The following is an 18,086-nucleotide window of genomic DNA, read 5'->3' as shown; positions in this document are numbered from 1 at the left end:
CTGACCTGGGCCCCAGTTAGTCTTAGAGCTGAAACATGACAATGTGACATATTACTAGAGAGAATAACAGCACCATCCCAGGAGGGATGGATACCATCTCTTTTCAACAGAGAAAAAAATGATTGTGTCCATGACTTATAATCACATTCCCACAAGTTAATATGACATTCTCATGAATTAATGACTCGAGGCCATGACAGAAATAAATGAACCGAACATGTCCCCTCCCAGTCACCGTAGTTTATAATTTAATGATGTATCATGAAGTTGTAAGACAAACATGCGGGTCTGCAAAAGCACCATTTTTAAGAAGCATAATTTATTTGATTTCAAGTGAATAAACATTTATAAATGACTTACAGATCAGGGGCCGTATTCACAAAACATTTTATCTTACCACTAAGAGTTCTCCTAAATAGCAGTAAAAGTTCTTAGCTAAGAGTTTTCTCTTAAAATCTATTCACAAAGCTGCTGAGACAAACTTTTACTAAGGAATAGACTGAAGTCTTAAGCTAAGAGTAAGGGTGGGGTTGACCTCATTGCTATGGAGTAAACACACAGTGATTGGCTGATGGGGGAGGAGTCAGCGATTTAATCATAGAAATATTGTAGGATGAGGTGTCATGTTTCCACATTAAAATAAAGGTTTTAAAATACAAATGTTGCCCTATTCAAATAAATATTTTTTAATAAAAATGTTGCCATATTGTTGCCATAAAGGTTTTAAAATGTAGGCTAAGTGTCACTAATTAAACTAGTACAAACAGTTAATTGTCCGCCTCTTGGATGTCTGCATCATGTCTGCATACAAGAGAATTTAAGCAACATTCTTTCTTGTTTTATAAACAAAGTTTAGGAGAAATACATTCGAACAATCTTTCTAATCAGCTCGAGAGGAGGAATATATACACAGACGAGAGCCCACTCGCCTATAGTTACTTCGACAGTTTTCTGCATCCCTCCGCCAACCTGCTCCTCACTCTCGGCTGGGGATATGAGGAGAACTTTGGGTTTGGGCTAAATTCCTTGGACAGCACGCCAAATACGCTTATTATATATATATTTATTTTACTCTATTCAATCATTTGTAAGTGTGAACTCATGAAAACCATTGCCACAGGTAATCAGACAATATTTATTTATTTGTTAAATAAATGGCGTCTCATTTGGCGTCTCATCGTAGATTCAAATCTATAAATCAAATTTACTCTATGAGCTTTGATTTCTGTTTTCTGTAGAGTTTCCAGTCTCTCTCAGCTCCTCCTGAATCTACAGACGTAAATCACAATCCCTTCAGTTGTCTCTCCTCTTTTGATGTCTTGAGAGAATCTGTCCTTCAGCTGAGAGACAAACTGGAGGATTTCTGCAAAGAGGAGCTCAAGAAGATCTCTGACAGAGGTAAAGTTCTGGAGATTCATCTGCTCTCAGAAATGATCCTCCATAATCTCATATCTTGTAGAAGATCATATTAGAAATGTCTTAGGAACGGATGCAGGGATCATTTTCTCTTGACATGATAATCACACTCTTCTTGTCTGTTGATTTCCACAGTCACTTTCACCAACATTGTTCCCAGGACCAGGAACGACTTCCTACAATGTAAGTCACTAAGAAAACAAGCAGATAAACTCACTGAGTGTGTTCATGTTCTTCCTGTAGAAGGAAAAAGAAAACATGACAGAAGAATTTCAGAGTTCATCATGTAAATGATGATTAGCACATGATATCTGGTAAACTGTACTGAGGTCTTATAAGAATTATTTTCAACTTATCAAACATTTGAAGGATAAATAAGCAGAAATAAGCCAATAATTAAGCCAATAATTAAAGGTTAACTGAATGTACAGTAAATGCCTTCAAGGTCCGTCCGTAATCATCTAATTTGTTTTCTCGTTTTTTTCTTTGAAATGGAAAAACAAAAAAAAAAAAGATCATTTATCACATATTCATAAATAAATAAACAAATCTTGCGTAATTTTTATTTTTGTTTTCATCACACTTTGTTATAATCCGCCAAATGGAAAAACAATAAAACCAAAATGGATAAACAGCTTGAATATTCAATCTCTACATGGGCGGTAATTGGTCAACTGCTGATTGGTGAGCCGTGCTTCAGTTCTTATTTAGCTCTGCGCAACAGAATAGTCTCTGATACATTTGTTTGGATTATTACAGAGTTTATTGCAACTATATTTAATATCTTTCTCATCAAACAGCCAGACTAATAAAGTAGTCACACTGCTGGTAAGCATTTTGGGAGACATGGACTCTTGAGCATTTAGCTTAGCCTTGAGATCTGCAATGGTCTTCTTGTGTTTTTTACACTTTTCAGTCAGAGCTAACTGTTAAGTTAGTAAATTATCTAGCTGTGTTTGAAGATCCTGAATCTTTGCCTCAGACTTTTGTGGCTCTGCATTTTTAGAATGCACTTCTTTACATTTAACATCTATAATTGAAAATAGATGTGTGGTCACATCACATAGCCTCGTACAACTTATGAAGTTTCAAGCCTCAATTATTTCACCATGTTTTGATTTTTTTTTTTTTTTTTTGGTGTTTTTGTTTCTTGAGTTTGCACAAGGTAGGCTCAACTTTTTTTGCTCCATAAAGTAAACAATACGTCACTCTTTTCAGAAATTTTCCCTTCCATCCTTGAGGAGATCTGAATGTTCTCAGACTGTACAGTAATGGGACTATTGAAGCTCTTTAAAACCTTCCAAATTGTGTTTCATGCAATTCATGCAAATGGAGACTTTTCCTATTATACCATTAAACAATGTAAACAGACATGCCCATTCTGTGGTCAGAAGGTCAGCTTTAATTCATTCACAAGATCAACTGTGAAAAATGTCCTCATTCTGTTCAAAGTAAATTTCAGAAATCTCACTGCAAGGGATCCCAGGTTTCGGCACCATCTGTAAGGGTGGTCTGCCTACAGGGGTTTAGGCCGTAAGGGTTGCCGAATGACTAAAGAAACTTTATCAGCAAGATGGTAGAAAACTGTACATTTCTTGTCTATTATCACTGCTACTTATACGAACAACAGAAATAAGCGCAGTTATAATAGCAAAATATGTGGGAGAGCGTTGCTATAGTGTGACAATATTGTATTGCAATAGGGAGCACATTGATGTTAATACTAAATCAAAACTAGTTTGCACATTAATTGAAAGGTTTTAATGACAATATCTGGTTATGGTTACACTTAAAATAAGAGATGTATGAGATGATAAAATCATATACCATTAATCGTACCCAGCATGTATGTAAAAAGTTACTGCTCCCCTCTTGTTCCTGTTAAAAAGTCAACTCACTCACTACGGGTCTGATACCCTAGAGAAATGCTATCACTATACTGACGACAACATGCCCGCAGCGACGCGGGACATTCTTAAAAGCACTTAACGTGAAAAACCCTTAATGTACTAATACAGGGATACTGAAGGTTTCAAATTCAGTACACACCTTATTACTGTAATAAAACATACCTAGCTACATAAGCAGATGAGCCCACAATATGAACACAATTAATTAGCCTACAAGTTAAGCGTTTTCCTAAAATACCATTATAAAGAAAATACTTCATGCATCAAGACAGTGATATTAAAAGACCGAGCTGTATACTCATTATTAATAAAGCAGCCTTATGTAGACAAGCAGATCAGGCCGAATATAAATGCATCACACTTAAAGCAGAACTAAGTAACTTTTTTTACCTTCATAAATAGTTTTCTAAGTCCTTACGATGGTTAATTGACTTGTAGTGGTGTGTTTGAGGCGAGCGCTAACCCCATCTGGCATGTCTACGCCAGAAAACAGCACTTGCAAGTTGAGCGGCGCCGACCCGACACAATCTCGCCTCATGTTCACGTTCACGCGAAAGTGACAAAATGCTTTACGGTAATTCAAAAACAATGTATATATTATGACTTTATAAGACAATTTCGAAAATTACCCACCTCCTCTTTCTTGTACTGTATTTGCAAATTACCCACCTCCTCTTTCTTGTACTGTATTTGCAAAACTACTGCGCTGGTGAGCGTTGTAGTCGTTGTAGTCCAGAGCTGCGCTTGGAGTATTTATGACAGTGGGATTCACTGAAGGAAACTGTGGGGGGAGCTTCGCAAATCTTACTGAGTTCCGCTTTAAACCGGCTTAATGCATTAAAGGATTCAATATAGCCTACACCTAGTTAATAAAGCATACTATGTACAGACAAAGTGTTTCCAGAACCGTTGTCTGTGTTTTTTTTTTTTGTTTTTTTTTTATGGCTCTGGCCATTTTGACGCAATTCTTTCTATTCATTACAGAAGAAAAGCCACTAGAAGGCACTTTTAGAGTCTGTATTGATGCAAAAAACACATAGAAATTAAATTTTGCATATTTACATATTAAACAACAAGTTGTATATCATTTATACTATTTTTAATAAAATAATAATATTGTATGAGGAAAATTAGCTTGTATCTACAAATTCTATTAATCAGTGTTAAAATAAAGGTTGAATATGTGATAAATTAAATGTTTTTCAGTTTCAAAAACAAGAACAAGAAAACAAATGATCCGACCTTTCTAGGGTTACGCTTTATTTTGATGGTGCACTTTAGACATTCTGATTGGTTCCTGCTGTATCGGTAGCCAATGAGCTTGCATGCTCAACCTTCAAATACATGTGTAGCAACACTGCAGCATGCTTTCAGAAATCCTCTGAAATTAAATATCTAAGATAAGTACTTGGGTTTCTATGCTATGTCACTATGCGTTTTTGCATAGACTGCTCTATCAATTCTTTATGAAGTAATGTTAACCACACACAAGATTTAATTCAGGTGTCATGTCAACAGTCCTGTTTTAACGCTTAGAGTGAATTACTAAGCATATTAACAGCTAGCGAATTGTTAAATATTTCTTCTGCTGGACAACAGGCCCATAAACACTTCAAAGCTTGAAAAGTTGTTTCTTTTAATTGCACATTATAAGTGACAAACTCACAGCCCTTGCAAAAATGAATCGAGCAGCATTTAATGCTAATTAACAGATTGATGCACTGATGTCAGTGATATTTTTCAAAAACATACTGAGATTTACTTAGCATATTTAATTCGAACATAGCGATTTCACTGAGCCAATTCGCTATTCCAGTTTAACCTCTGTTAATCATGCAGCCTCCGATTACAATGTAGTGGTCTGGGTATATGTTGCTTTAAAAACCATGTCTTGGGTTTCCCCAAACCTTGCAAACGATGGAGGCGAATATGCTCCACCATTCTCTGCTTTGCTTTTCTAAAAATAAATATAATCGTAAATGGTAACCTGTGTGATGTGGATCATTAACGACACACTATACACTTTAGTGCTAAGTAGAGCTGTACAGCGTGTACTGATGATATAAATTTGACATCAATGTATGTGAAAAGAGTACAATTCTGAACATTAAACACTATCAGGTCTTTCCCTCAAAAACACATAAAATAACATTTAATTTCATCATTTACTCTCCTGATCCACTAAAATCATCTGCCCAGTTTCAGTCAATTCAACACTAATTATTCAGGTAGTTCCAACACAAATGGGTTAAGTGAACTTCAGTTTTACATATTTAAGTGAATTTCACACTATAAAATTAGGACAGAATGTTCAGTAATTGTGTGGTTTTAACTCATTTGAATGAAGTAAATTTAACAAGCAGCAAAATATATTTTACAGTGTACATTAAAAGATCAGATTGATAATTCCTGATTGTGATGTGTTTTATCTCCTTTAGACTCTCATCATCTCTCTCTGGATCTGAACACAGCACATAAATACCTGTCTGAAAAGAACAGCTTTATTAGATTAGCTGGCGCAGTCCAGCCATATCCTGATCATCCAGACAGATTTGATTATTATCATCAGGTGTTGTGTAACGAGAGTGTGTGTGGACGCTGCTACTGGGAGATTGAGTGGAGTGGATGTGAAGTGTCTATATCAGTGTCATATAAGAGCATCAGCAGGAAGGGACGGGGTGATGAGTGTGTGTTTGGACGTAATGATCAGTCCTGGAGTTTGTACTGCACTCCATCCAGTTACTCATTCATACACAATGACATAGAGACTAAACTCCCTGTAAAGCCCATCAGCAGTAGAATAGGAGTGTATGTGGATCACAGTGCAGGAACTCTGTCCTTCTACAGCGTCTCTGGAGACACAATGAGCCTCATCCACACAGTCCAGACCACATTCACTCAACCACTCTATCCTGGGTTAAGGGTTTATAGAGGATCATCAGTGATCATGTTGATGAATCAGAATAGATTGTAAGCTGCATGATAATTCAGATGATCCAAGATAAGAGGCTTGACAGAGAAAGATGTTACAAACTTTTATCCAATAAACATCAGGGATAAACACCAACAGGAAACATTAACACAAGACAATGAACATAAGATGATTGTTAGTTCACCCCAAAATTAAAATTCTGTCATTAATTACTCACCCTCACGTCGTTCCAAACCCGTAAGACTTTCATTCATCTTCAGAAGACAAATGAAGATATTTTTGATGAAAGAATGCTGTCAGATTTCCTAACATAACTGCATTTGTAACTATCACTTTGATGCTTCAAACACTTCATAAAGAGATCGGAAAACTAATCCATATGAATCGAGTGGTTTATTTCAAATTTTCTGAAGAGAATTGATCACTTCTTATGATGAACACATTTAATTTAGGCTTTTACTCGCATGTAAACATTGATAAGCAGAAACTCAACCTAACACACCAGAACAAACCTCTTCCGGAAGCTCAAAGTGCTGCGTAACATATGAGAATATGAGGGAATATAGACAGATTGAAGAGAATTAATCAATCCCACAGTTTATTGATCAATTCCTGTAAATGAAGGATCTGAGGATCAAAAACCTGTGTGTGTAACTTCAACCATACATCTATGTTGTGCTTTATTTTCTTTGTTTTTATATTCAGTATAATCATTTATCATCATCAGTCATGTATGTATTTGTCATTTGATTTACACACTTTATCATTTCATCATTTCATCATTTTATTATTATTATTCATTTATTTTTGTATATTTTATGTTACTTATTTCCTTGTTACTGTAGTTTAATCTTCTGATTGTGGGTTTCACAGAATGTGGCATGTTTGTCTTCATGAATAGGAGATCAGAGGAATATCACAGTTTCAGGGTTTTATGGGATGTTGATGTGAAGCAGTCTGGAATAAACACACTTGTTGTATTTGTGCTGGTCATATAGTGATGAGGGGGCCTCATTTATAAAATGTTGCACAGAAACCATCCTAAATTTAATCTTACAAAATTTCTCAGATGTGCGTACGTGTGATTCACAGAATGACCGTACACACAGAAAACAAGTATACGCCTCTCTTTCAGATGTGAAATCTATAAATCGCAAATGATCTTGAACTTGCGCGCAGCTAAATGGTTTCAGTTCTCTGCATTGTAAAACAACACCTAACTAATGTCATTTACATATAAAAGATCACCAGTCATTGTCCAAATGCTTTAATTTAGAATGGCAAGCTGCAAGAATAGCTTAGATTTCCAAAAGCCTGCAGTAATCTGACATGTAAAAGATTGTTTTCATAAATATGAGCGTTGGTGTGGATTTAAGTGTAAGATTAATTTGTGCACACACACTTTATAAATGAGGCCCGGGGAGTCTAAAAAAGAGTAGATTCTTGGACTCTGAATAGCCGTAGAGTTGGGCTCGACTCTGGCACAGAAATCCACTCTCATTGTCGACTGTTTCTGTGTCTGAAATCTCTCGCTCACTGATTCTCTGATCCTAATATAGTGCATGGCAGTCGAGTGCACTATATCAGCAAGGAGTGAAGGAAATGAAGCGAGGAATTCAGACAGTGACGTATTACACCATGTGTCAGAAAGCTGGAGCTGAAACAACTTTGTCACATACATTTATCCTGTATGCAGCTTACTTTAGAAATACACTAAAGTTTCTAAATAAAAGTTTCACTAAATAAAAGTTTCAAATTATTATGCAACTGACATATCAGTCGAATTTCAGTACAATAAACATTCAGATTGTAGTTTTTCTAAGAAAGTGTTTATTTATCAATGTCTTTTTAGATAACTGGTTTCAATCTCAGACAAAATAATTTGCCAGGTACTTAGATAAATGGAAACCCTACTTAAAGAGGTTGTTCCACATTATTAGATGTTTCTGAAGTTGAAAAGTATGAAAACAACTACAAACCCGATTCCAAAAAAGTTGGGACACTGTACAAATTGTGAATAAAAACAGAATGCAATGATGTGGAAGTTTCAAATTTCAATATTTTATTCAGAATACAACATAGATGACATATAAATGTTTAAACTGAGAAAATGTATCATTTTAAGGGAAAAATAAGTTGATTTTAAATTTCATGGCATCAACACATCTCAAAAAAGTTGGGACAAGGCCATGTTTACCACTGTGTGGCATCCCCTCTTCTTTTTATAACAGTCTGCAAACGTCTGGGGACTGAGGAGACAAGTTGCTCAAGTTTAGGAATAGGAATGTTGTCCCATTCTTGCCTAATACAGGCTTCTAGTTGCTCAACTGTCTTAGGTCTTCTTTGTCGCATCTTCCTCTTTATGATGCTCCAAATGTTTTCTATGGGTGAAAGATCTGGACTGCAGGCTGGCCATTTCAGTACCCGGATCCTTCTTCTACGCAGCCATGATGTTGTAATTGATGCAGTATGTGGTCTGGCATTGTCATGTTGGAAAATGCAAGGTCTTCCCTGAAAGAGACGACGTCTGGATGGGAGCATATGTTGTTCTAGAACTTGGATATACCTTTCAGCATTGATGGTGCCTTTCCAGATGTGTAAGCTGCCCATGCCACACGCACTCATGCAACCCCATACCATCAGAGATGCAGGCTTCTGAACTGAGCGCTGATAACAACTTGGGTTGTCCTTGTCCTCTTTAGTCCGGATGACATGGCGTCCCAGTTTTCCAAAAAGAACTTCAAATTTTGATTCGTCTGACCACAGAACAGTTTTCCACTTTGCCACAGTCCATTTTAAATGAGCCTTGTCCCAGAGAAAACGCCTGCGCTTCTGGATCATGTTTAGATATGGCTTCTTTTTTGACCTATAGAGTTTTAGCCGGCAACGGCAAATGGCACGGTGGATTGTGTTCACCGACAATGTTTTCTGGAAGTATTCCTGAGCCCATGTTGTGATTTCTATTACAGTAGCATTCCTGTATGTGATGCAGTGCCGTCTAAGGGCCCGAAGATCACGGGCATCCAGTATGATATGATATGATCTAGTAGATTGTTCCAGATTCTCTGAATCTTTGGATGATATTATGCACTGTAGATGATGATAACTTCAAACTCTTTGCAATTTATCTCTGAGAAACTCCTTTCTGATATTGCTCCACTATTTTTCACCGCAGCATTGGGGGAATTGGTGATCCTCTGCCTATCTTGACTTCTGAGAGACACTGCCACTCTGAGAGGCTCTTTTTATACCCAATCATGTTGCCAATTGACCTAATAAGTTGCAAATTGGTCCTCCAGCTGTTCCTTATATGTACATTTAACTTTTCCGGCCTCTTATTGCTACCTGTCCCAACTTTTTTGGAATGTGTAGCTCTTATGAAATCCAAAATGAGCCAATATAGCCAAAAGGAGGACAGAATTCTCCTTAGTTGTCAATCTTCTTCATAATACCACTGACTGATGTGAAATTGAAATTATTTTACCAATCGCACTGAGACATTTAAAATGATACCAAACATGAAAGGAAAAAAACTCAGGGGGTTTTATTGCTTTATTGCAGGGCACTTGATCTCAGTTTTTGTCTTAGCAGGGAAATCAAGTCTTACAAGAGGACAGCAGAAAAGCCAGTGTTTAGCAGCAAACAGGTATTTGAAGCTGCTGGTGTTTCTGGAGTCTTGAGAACCTCTCCATGCAGGCTGGCAGTTATGTGTAAAATTGCATTTTATTTCCTTTTGAATAAATTAATTAATTAAGTGTGTAAGAACTGTGTAGTGAACAGCAGACATGATGACACTAGAGCTTCGCAACACAAGTTCACACGTCAAAACAAGAATCCTTTTGTCCCACTGTGCTTTTTTAAAAATTGAATTTCACTTATTAACAAACAAAAATAAAATAAAGTATAAATACATATGCACACACATATATACATACATGCATACATACAAAAGAAGAATAAATAAATATATAAATAAATAAGAAATAAATAACTAAATAAATTAAATATTCCACCAGCCCTGAGCCTACTATTCCATGTAAAGACATAGTAAAATGCTATCAACTTTACACTAATCCAGATCTGCAAAAGATTATCTTCTAAGGCCCAGGGTAGAATTCTCAGCCCATCATGCCTCTCTTAATGCAATTACTTGTTCATCAGCCCAAAATACAATTAGTGGTTCAATTAACTAAGAATTAGTGGTTATTCAAATATAAACCTTCCCTTAAATATGATCTCTTGTAAGTTGGCCAGCAAATGTTCTATAACTGGCCTCCACAGCTGCTCAAACACAGCAGTGTCTCCCCTAACCACTGCAGTTATTCTTTCCATGGGCAAAATTCTGAAGATCTCTTGATACCAGAGTGATAGTGATGACCTCCGTGAAGTTGGCACCCCATAAAGTGAAATAATCCCCAAAACTATGTCATTCGTTTGTGCTACGTTTGTGCTGATTTGTGTCGCAAAAACCAACGTTTGTGCTGGTTTGGGGTTCGAGATATTGAGCATTATTTTTTTGGTCGTGTGACGTCATTCTCCACCCCATGTCGTTCAAATCGCTTCAAACCGGTGCCATTCGTTTGTGCTCGATTTGTGCTGGTTTGTGCCGTTAAAACAAACATTGTAACTGTTTTCCTTCCACAGATATAACAAATTTAATTCGGGAGCTGTGACGTCATTCTCCACCCAACTTCGTCTAAATCGCTCGAAACTGGTGTCGTTCGTTTGTGCTCGATTTGTGCTGGTTTGTGCCGTTAAAACAAACACTGTAACTGTTTTCCATCACTTTCCACCCCATTTCGTCTAAATCTCACGAAACTGGTGTGGTTTGTTTGTACTCGATTTGTGCTGGTTTGTGCCGTTAAAACAAACACTGTAACTGTTTTCCTTCTACAGATATAACAAATATAATTCGGGAGCTGTGACGTCATTATCCACCCCATTTCGTCTAAATCGCACGAAACTGGTGTCGTTCGTTTGTGCTCGATTTGTGCTGGTTTGTGCCGTTAAAATAAACACTGTATCTAAGACCTCTTCTTAAATAGAACGAAAAAATGTTTTATGAACAGTTATGTAACTCTCCACACCCCATGCCATCCATATTGCTCCAACCCGGTATTGTTCGTTTGTGCTCGATTTGTGCCGGTTTGTGCCGTTAAAAGAATCCCTAAATGATGACTTTTTGACTGAAAATAAAAATAAAATAAAAATAAAAAATAAAATAAAAACCAAATCATTTCCACCCAATGTCTTCTTAAATCATTACAAAATGGTGCTGTTCGTTTGTGCCGTTAAAAAAAAGCAACAATGACATAGGCTAATCTTAAATATAAAGTACGCCTAACGAAAAATGTTTTTACATTAAATTTGCTTAAAACCGGTGCCCCCCACATGCTCCAAATTCGCTCAAAATCGTTTGTGCCGGTAAAAAGTTTCGTTTGTGCTGCTTTGGTTTTTAAATTATATATAAATAAATGTCTAGGTCATTTTCAGGTCACCGGCGCGATCCCTTCCATTGTTTTCTGATATTTTGGGTTTTTCCAATGAAACACAAATTGTTATTATTTATAAAAAATAAAAAAATAAAAATTTCTTGTAATAGTGAGTGAAACATGTTGCATCATGGAGGTTTTTTCTTAGGCCTTTTAATAATAAAATAAATACAAATAAAAAATTTCCCCAATGTTGTTTTAGACAACATAAAGCAGCACAACATTTTTTACGGCACAAGCGATTGAGACTATTTTGCCGACGTTTTGTGGCCTTGAAATAGCAATAATCTGGTTCCTAGGCATAACAAGTCTCTGGTAGGCTACAGTAATGCAGGCAAGCCATGAATAAATAGGCATATGTGAAATATGTATGACTTAAATAATTTACAGATTAACAAAACGAAAGAAAAAAAAATTGCGACAAGTCTGTGCTGAGTTTATTTTTCTTGCGGCTACACAAGTCAGGAAACCGAGATGAAAAAGCGCATCCTGTAGTTACATTTACATTCTGTTTTCATTGTGAGTGCACACAAATAAAAGTAAACACTCTGTGGCTGCGACTATTGTCTTACTTTTATCTGTGTGATCAAAAATGATGGAGTAGGCCATTCGATCGCGCCGGCGCCTCTCTCTCTCTCTCTCTCTCTCTCTCTCTCACACACACACACACCATGCATATTTTAGCATTGCAAACTTGATTTGCAGCCTGATTATTATCGAAATATAACAGTCAATCTAAACATCAAGTAGTCTAATCTAAACACCTTGGCCTAATTAACTGGTTCCAGTCAAGAAGGGAAAAACAAGGACTCAAAATCAACCTATATGAATTAATTTATAAACAACACTAATTTTATCCGTTAACTCGTTCTATTTAATGTAACAATTGCAATTCACTTTGTACAGTGTATTTATGTTTTTTTTTCTTCATTATTATTGTTTTATTTAAAGAAAATAGCCTTCGCCTATAGGCTACTTTACATGGACAGTGATTAAAGTCTGTGTTTGTTTGAAAGGTAAATTGCAGTTAGATGATGAAATAATCTGAGCATAAGCAGTTCCACAAGATTCCACTGGGCCTGTTAGTTGCAGCGTTTTATCTTTGTCCGCGGAAGATGCGAATCGATGTGTTCAAATGTTATACACGCGTTCCTGTGAGTTTCTTGATTGCACAATAATTAATAAAAGAATTCCCTTCTCTGACGTGCCAAACAAATTTTAAATTAACCTGTAAATTACCCTGCACACATGATTTTTTTTTAGTCTCAGAGCATAGCCTACATCTTTTCCGTATGCAGACCTTCCTATGCATTGTTTAACGTTTTTGAAGGGCGCAGAAACACGTTAAACATGTATTTGAAAATTTACCATGCAATTGTATAGTAGCCTATTTTATTATTATTATTTATTCAAATATCTGTCCCAGTACTATAGCACAGCATAGAACACGCCTGGTTCCAGAAGTAGGCAGGTAACATGTAGGCCTAAGTGGTTGTGACAATATCTGGCACAAATTTAGTCCATTTAAGAAGGGGTCTAGTACTTTTTAACGGCACAAACCGGGACAAACGAACAGCACCATTTTGGAACGATTTAAGATGACGGGGAGATTTTTTTTTCTTTTTCTAATTTTTTTTTTATTAGGCCTATAATAATAATAATAATAATAATAAGTTATATAAGTTATTCTTTTAACGGCAGAAACCTGCACAGATAGGCCTAGAGCACAAACGAATATGCCAGTTTTGGAGCGATTTAGATTACATGGGGTGGAGATTGGGTTTTTCAAAAAAAAAAAAATGTAAAAAAGGTAATCAATTACAGGGATTCTTTTAACGGCACAAACCGGCACAAATCGAGCACAAACGAACAATACCGGGTTGGAGGAATATGGATGGCATGGGGTGTGGAGAGTTACATAACTGTTCATAAAAATTTTTTTCGTTCTATTTAAGAAGAGGTCTTAGATACAGTGTTTGTTTTAATGGCACAAACCAGCACAAATCGAGCACAAACGAACGACACAGTTTCGTGCGATTTAGACGAAATGGGGTGGAGAATGACGTCACAGCTCCCGAATTAAATTTGTTATATCTGTGGAAGGAAAACAGTTACAGTGTTTGTTTTGAACGGCACAAATCGAGCACAAACGAACGACACCAGTTTCGTGCGATTTAGACGAAGTGGGGTGGAGAATGACGTCACAGCTCCCGAATTAAATTTGTTATATCTGTGGAAGGAAAACAGTTACAGTGTTTGTTTTAACGGCACAAACCAGCACAAATCGAGCACAAACGAATGGCACTGGTTTGAAGCGATTTGAACGACATGATCCCAAAATATTGTTATGAGTGGACAATGCCAGAAGCAATGCATGAAGTTTACTCTGACATTTATTGCATAATGGGGAGTGGGGAATTTTTCCTGTAATTGGCCAAATGTCATTAAGGTATTCTCCAAATATAAATCACCTACAACTCGTAACCCATTTCTATGCCATATATGAAAGGGATTTTTGAACACCAGGGAGAAAATCTTGATTATGAATTAATGGTGTCAGACCTGACAAAACACCCCTCCTCCCTGCAAATTTCAACATGTCCTGCCACACTTTAACAGTGTTGAACAGGATAGGATTATTTTTAATTTCAGTGCAAAATCTAAGACCTCTACTGGCGGAGAGCAGGGACCAAAGTACCATTTTTCACAAAAATGTAATTTTAAAATATAATGTTTTAGACAGCGACATATTTTTGCTGTGGTCAATAACTCACAGGTGTGGCCTATCAATGCCAAGTGGAATTTTGTACAAATATAGAATGGCTTCAGTATAATTTCACTTTGAACATAAATTGCACATTGTTACTTTTGACCCCGTCAGGTGGGATGAAAGTGACACACAGGTGGGTCAAAAGTAACACAACAATACAAGCAATTTTTGTGTTAGTCTTGTTTTTATTAAATATACCTGACTATGACATGGTTAATATGTAACTGCAAACATATTTTGTCCTTTATCTTTGCAAAAAAAAAATTAAATTACATTTATGTATTTCAGTTTCATCAAATGTTTCAAAAGTAACCCGACAGTACAAACTTGAATTGTTTAGAATATTTGTTTTTTTGTTCAACAATATGAAACAATATGAAAATTAAATAAAATAAACATAATATAAATTTTCAACTTAATGTAACAGTCCTGTTTCCAATCCAGCTGTTTTTATGCATACATTTAAAATATGCATAAAAACATCTGAATGGAAACACTGCAAATTCATAGATGGATGTGGAAAAGCTAAGGTATGGCTAAAAAATAAATGTGACTATTGTAAATATGTGACTATGCAATGCAAAGAAACCACCACATTAGCAGTGGGACAAAATAAACAAGTGTTGCTTTCGTCCCGACAGGAACTCCTGATATTTAAACCTGATTTACTTTCATACTGAACAATTCTGACAAGGCAAACTTCAGGATGTGTTACAGCAATAAATAACCTGTATATGTTTCTCTTTTACAGCAGAGGAGAAGTCCTGCTGGATGGATCAACTATAGTTGTGTTAAATTTGTGCTATATAAATAAAATGACTTGACTTGATCCAAAGCACTCGTAAACATTGACAGTTTTTCATCCAAAACTTTGCTGACACACTCCGTAACTTCGTGTGTGAGCTTAAGCGAGTAACCATACTCACATGAGCCACCATCCTGTGAAGTGACTCCATCCTTGCTAGACATGTTGTCGTTCCAGTATTTAACCTCAAACAAATGTGAGGTTAGATTTATGTTGAGATAAAATTTGAAAAGTGTCGAGATATGTGGGAGCTAGGTCTCTATGCACCCTCTCAGCTCGGTGACGTCATCGGACCCCCTGTCCCACTGTGCTTAAGACAAAAGGCTGTGATAGGACCCTCAACGACAGCTAAATGACTATTGTAATCAGGACTGCCAAAGGTGGAGGGCAGGAAAGATGACATCAATGGCCCATTGATCACAGGCTAATCTCATCACGAATTGCCTTTATTCACCTCAGCCCCCCATGCCTGAGTCCAAGGTGTGAATGATTATGGACTCTCAGGGCCACCAAACTGGTTCTAGCTAGAGCACTGCAAGAACAAAGAAATGCCTCAAGAGTAGGACAATTTCTAAACATATATATATTTTATCATCTGGGAAACTGTGCACAGACAGTAGAAACTGCACCTGGAATAAAAGCTAATGCAATCGCACCCACTGAGACAGAAATGTAATACCTCAACCAATTCACATCAAGTCTGGACTCTACGAGTTCAGAACACTGCCACAAGGACTTTGAGAAAGGTTTGATAAAGAAATAAAGCATTTCCAAGGTCCCAAAGACATTGTTTTAACTGTGTATTTTGGGACAATGCAACAAGTTCCACAGGATGAAAAGTGGTCGTGATGGGTAGACACCTGGAATGCTGTGACCCAATCACATCACCACATCAGGAAAGGTGGGGATTAGTAATCCCCTCCCCAACAGGAAGGAATAAAAGCTTTCCCAAGTGAACAAACCCTTGTTCTGAGTTTCTGACCTGACAAGGGAAGAACAAGAGCACGACCAACGTTATACTGTTGCGAGTGTTTCACCACACAGACCCTCAAGCAGCCCAACTGCTTCTGCAGAGGGCTTTGGCTCCTGACTTGCATAACTCAACCTCCAACCTACAGAAAATCCTGCAGATCGACCACCATCTGAGCTACAGTTCTCTGGATTACACAAAGACCTCCAGCACTCAGTGCAGCTCTGCAGCTGTTGGAAAGCAATCCAGTCTCTCCCACTGCAGACGAAAGGATCCAGTGGAAGAAGTTTCCCATCGCCAGTCTGATCACCAAACCAAGTGAAATGTGAATATAAGCTAACCAAACATTTTCCCAAAGGCCTTGGCATTAGGTTGTTGTATGAGATTTGCTATTTGTGTAGAGACTGTTTATATAGGGTCAGCATATACATATAGCTACGCCAAACACGTCATCTGTATTCATAGTAAATGCTTATTTACTATTTCATACTAACATCCAGAAAGACCACAATTAACTTCCCTATAGACTGCTAATTAAGCATTCATTGCTTCAACGAATCCGTTGCTCATCTACTTGGCATTCATTTTTGTTAAGGTCCATTTGTGTAGTAGTTTGTAGTTTCTGTTCAATTATTGATTCAATTTTCTTAGTAGTTTAGTCATTTTCCTTAGTAGTATTTAGTAAGTGTGATATTTTACTTTTGAATATCTTTTTGTTAAAAAAATAATTGTTGCAAACTGTGTCATTCTTGTGTTGATAATCAGAGGCAAGCTCACCCGAATCTCACTAAATACTTCAGATTGGTCAGATGACAAACTTCCTCCAATTTCTAAAATTTTAATTCAGTCAACAATCTTCCATGATTGTTCTTTATTGTCAAGGTGTGAGTCCTTTGTTGGTGCCCCGAGATATTGGAAGGAATCATCTGACTTAATATTAATATTAATACAAAATATTAATATTTAAGACCATAAATCACTACATTTGTGGTTCCCTTGTGTGAGGCTAATCCAAAATCACTACAACTGCAATCTTCTAATATTCCTGAAGTGTCAGCAGAGATTGCATCAACTAGATCATCCCCTGTGAAGGCCTCACCAACACGACAGCCAGTGGCACCGATTCCCAACAAACTGTTCCATAATGGCGTGATGAATACGATCTTCAACTAGATGGAACTGGATAAATATTTTGACTGTTGCAATTCCAATCGGACTTATGACCTGTAATGCTGCCTGAATCATTATCACGCACTGTTAGCTGTTGGCCAGAGGAGAACTGCCCACCCGACTGAGCCTGCTTTCTCCCAAGGATTTTTTCTCCATTTCTATCACCTGTTTGTCATCTGATGTCACCTGATGGAGTTTGGGTTCCTTGTCGCTTTCGCCTTTGGCTTGCTTGGTTGAGGACACTTGATATTCAAAAGTGTTTTGATCTGCTAGCATTGACACCATTGAATGCGAACAGAACTGAGCTGGACGATGAGATTACTGTTTTTTGTTTGTTATATAGATAAATTCAGATAAATACTGATAGATAAATTCAGTACTGATATATAGATAAATTAACTAATTATTGATTTTTACAACGGAATGAATAAATACTGAATTTACTTAAGCTGGACAATGACACCATTTTCTTTAAGAGCTGCTGTGCAGCCAAATTATTTACCAGTTATCACTGTAAAGCTGCTTTGACACAATCTGCATTGTAAAAAGCACTATATAAATAAAGGTGAATTGATTTGATTGTCTCCTTATATATTCTAACATTTTCCATATTTGGAATCT

At 36.8% G+C, this 18,086-nt stretch overlaps 1 protein-coding gene across 2 annotated transcripts in view; it reads left to right on the top strand.

Annotated features, from left to right (window-relative positions):
* LOC125244585 (tripartite motif-containing protein 16-like) overlaps positions 1-18,086 on the top strand; it is a 112,366-nt gene that overhangs the window by 14,732 nt on the left and 79,548 nt on the right. The window contains exons 4-6 of one of the 2 annotated variants that reach the window (XM_048154683.1): positions 1,239-1,398; positions 1,552-1,599; positions 5,765-8,058. In XM_048154683.1, coding sequence (XP_048010640.1) covers positions 1,239-1,398; positions 1,552-1,599; positions 5,765-6,300 — 744 coding nt within the window. In that variant the 3' untranslated portion in view covers positions 6,301-8,058. Of the gene's footprint in view, positions 1-1,238; positions 1,399-1,551; positions 1,600-5,764; positions 8,059-18,086 lie in introns of those variants that run through there. The other variant, XM_048154684.1, reaches the window with a different exon arrangement.

Source organism: Megalobrama amblycephala, linkage group LG14 (assembly GCF_018812025.1).
Source record: "Megalobrama amblycephala isolate DHTTF-2021 linkage group LG14, ASM1881202v1, whole genome shotgun sequence".
In the NCBI taxonomy this organism is placed as follows: Eukaryota; Metazoa; Chordata; class Actinopteri; order Cypriniformes; family Xenocyprididae; genus Megalobrama; species Megalobrama amblycephala.
This window is presented reverse-complemented; position numbering and strand designations above follow the sequence as displayed.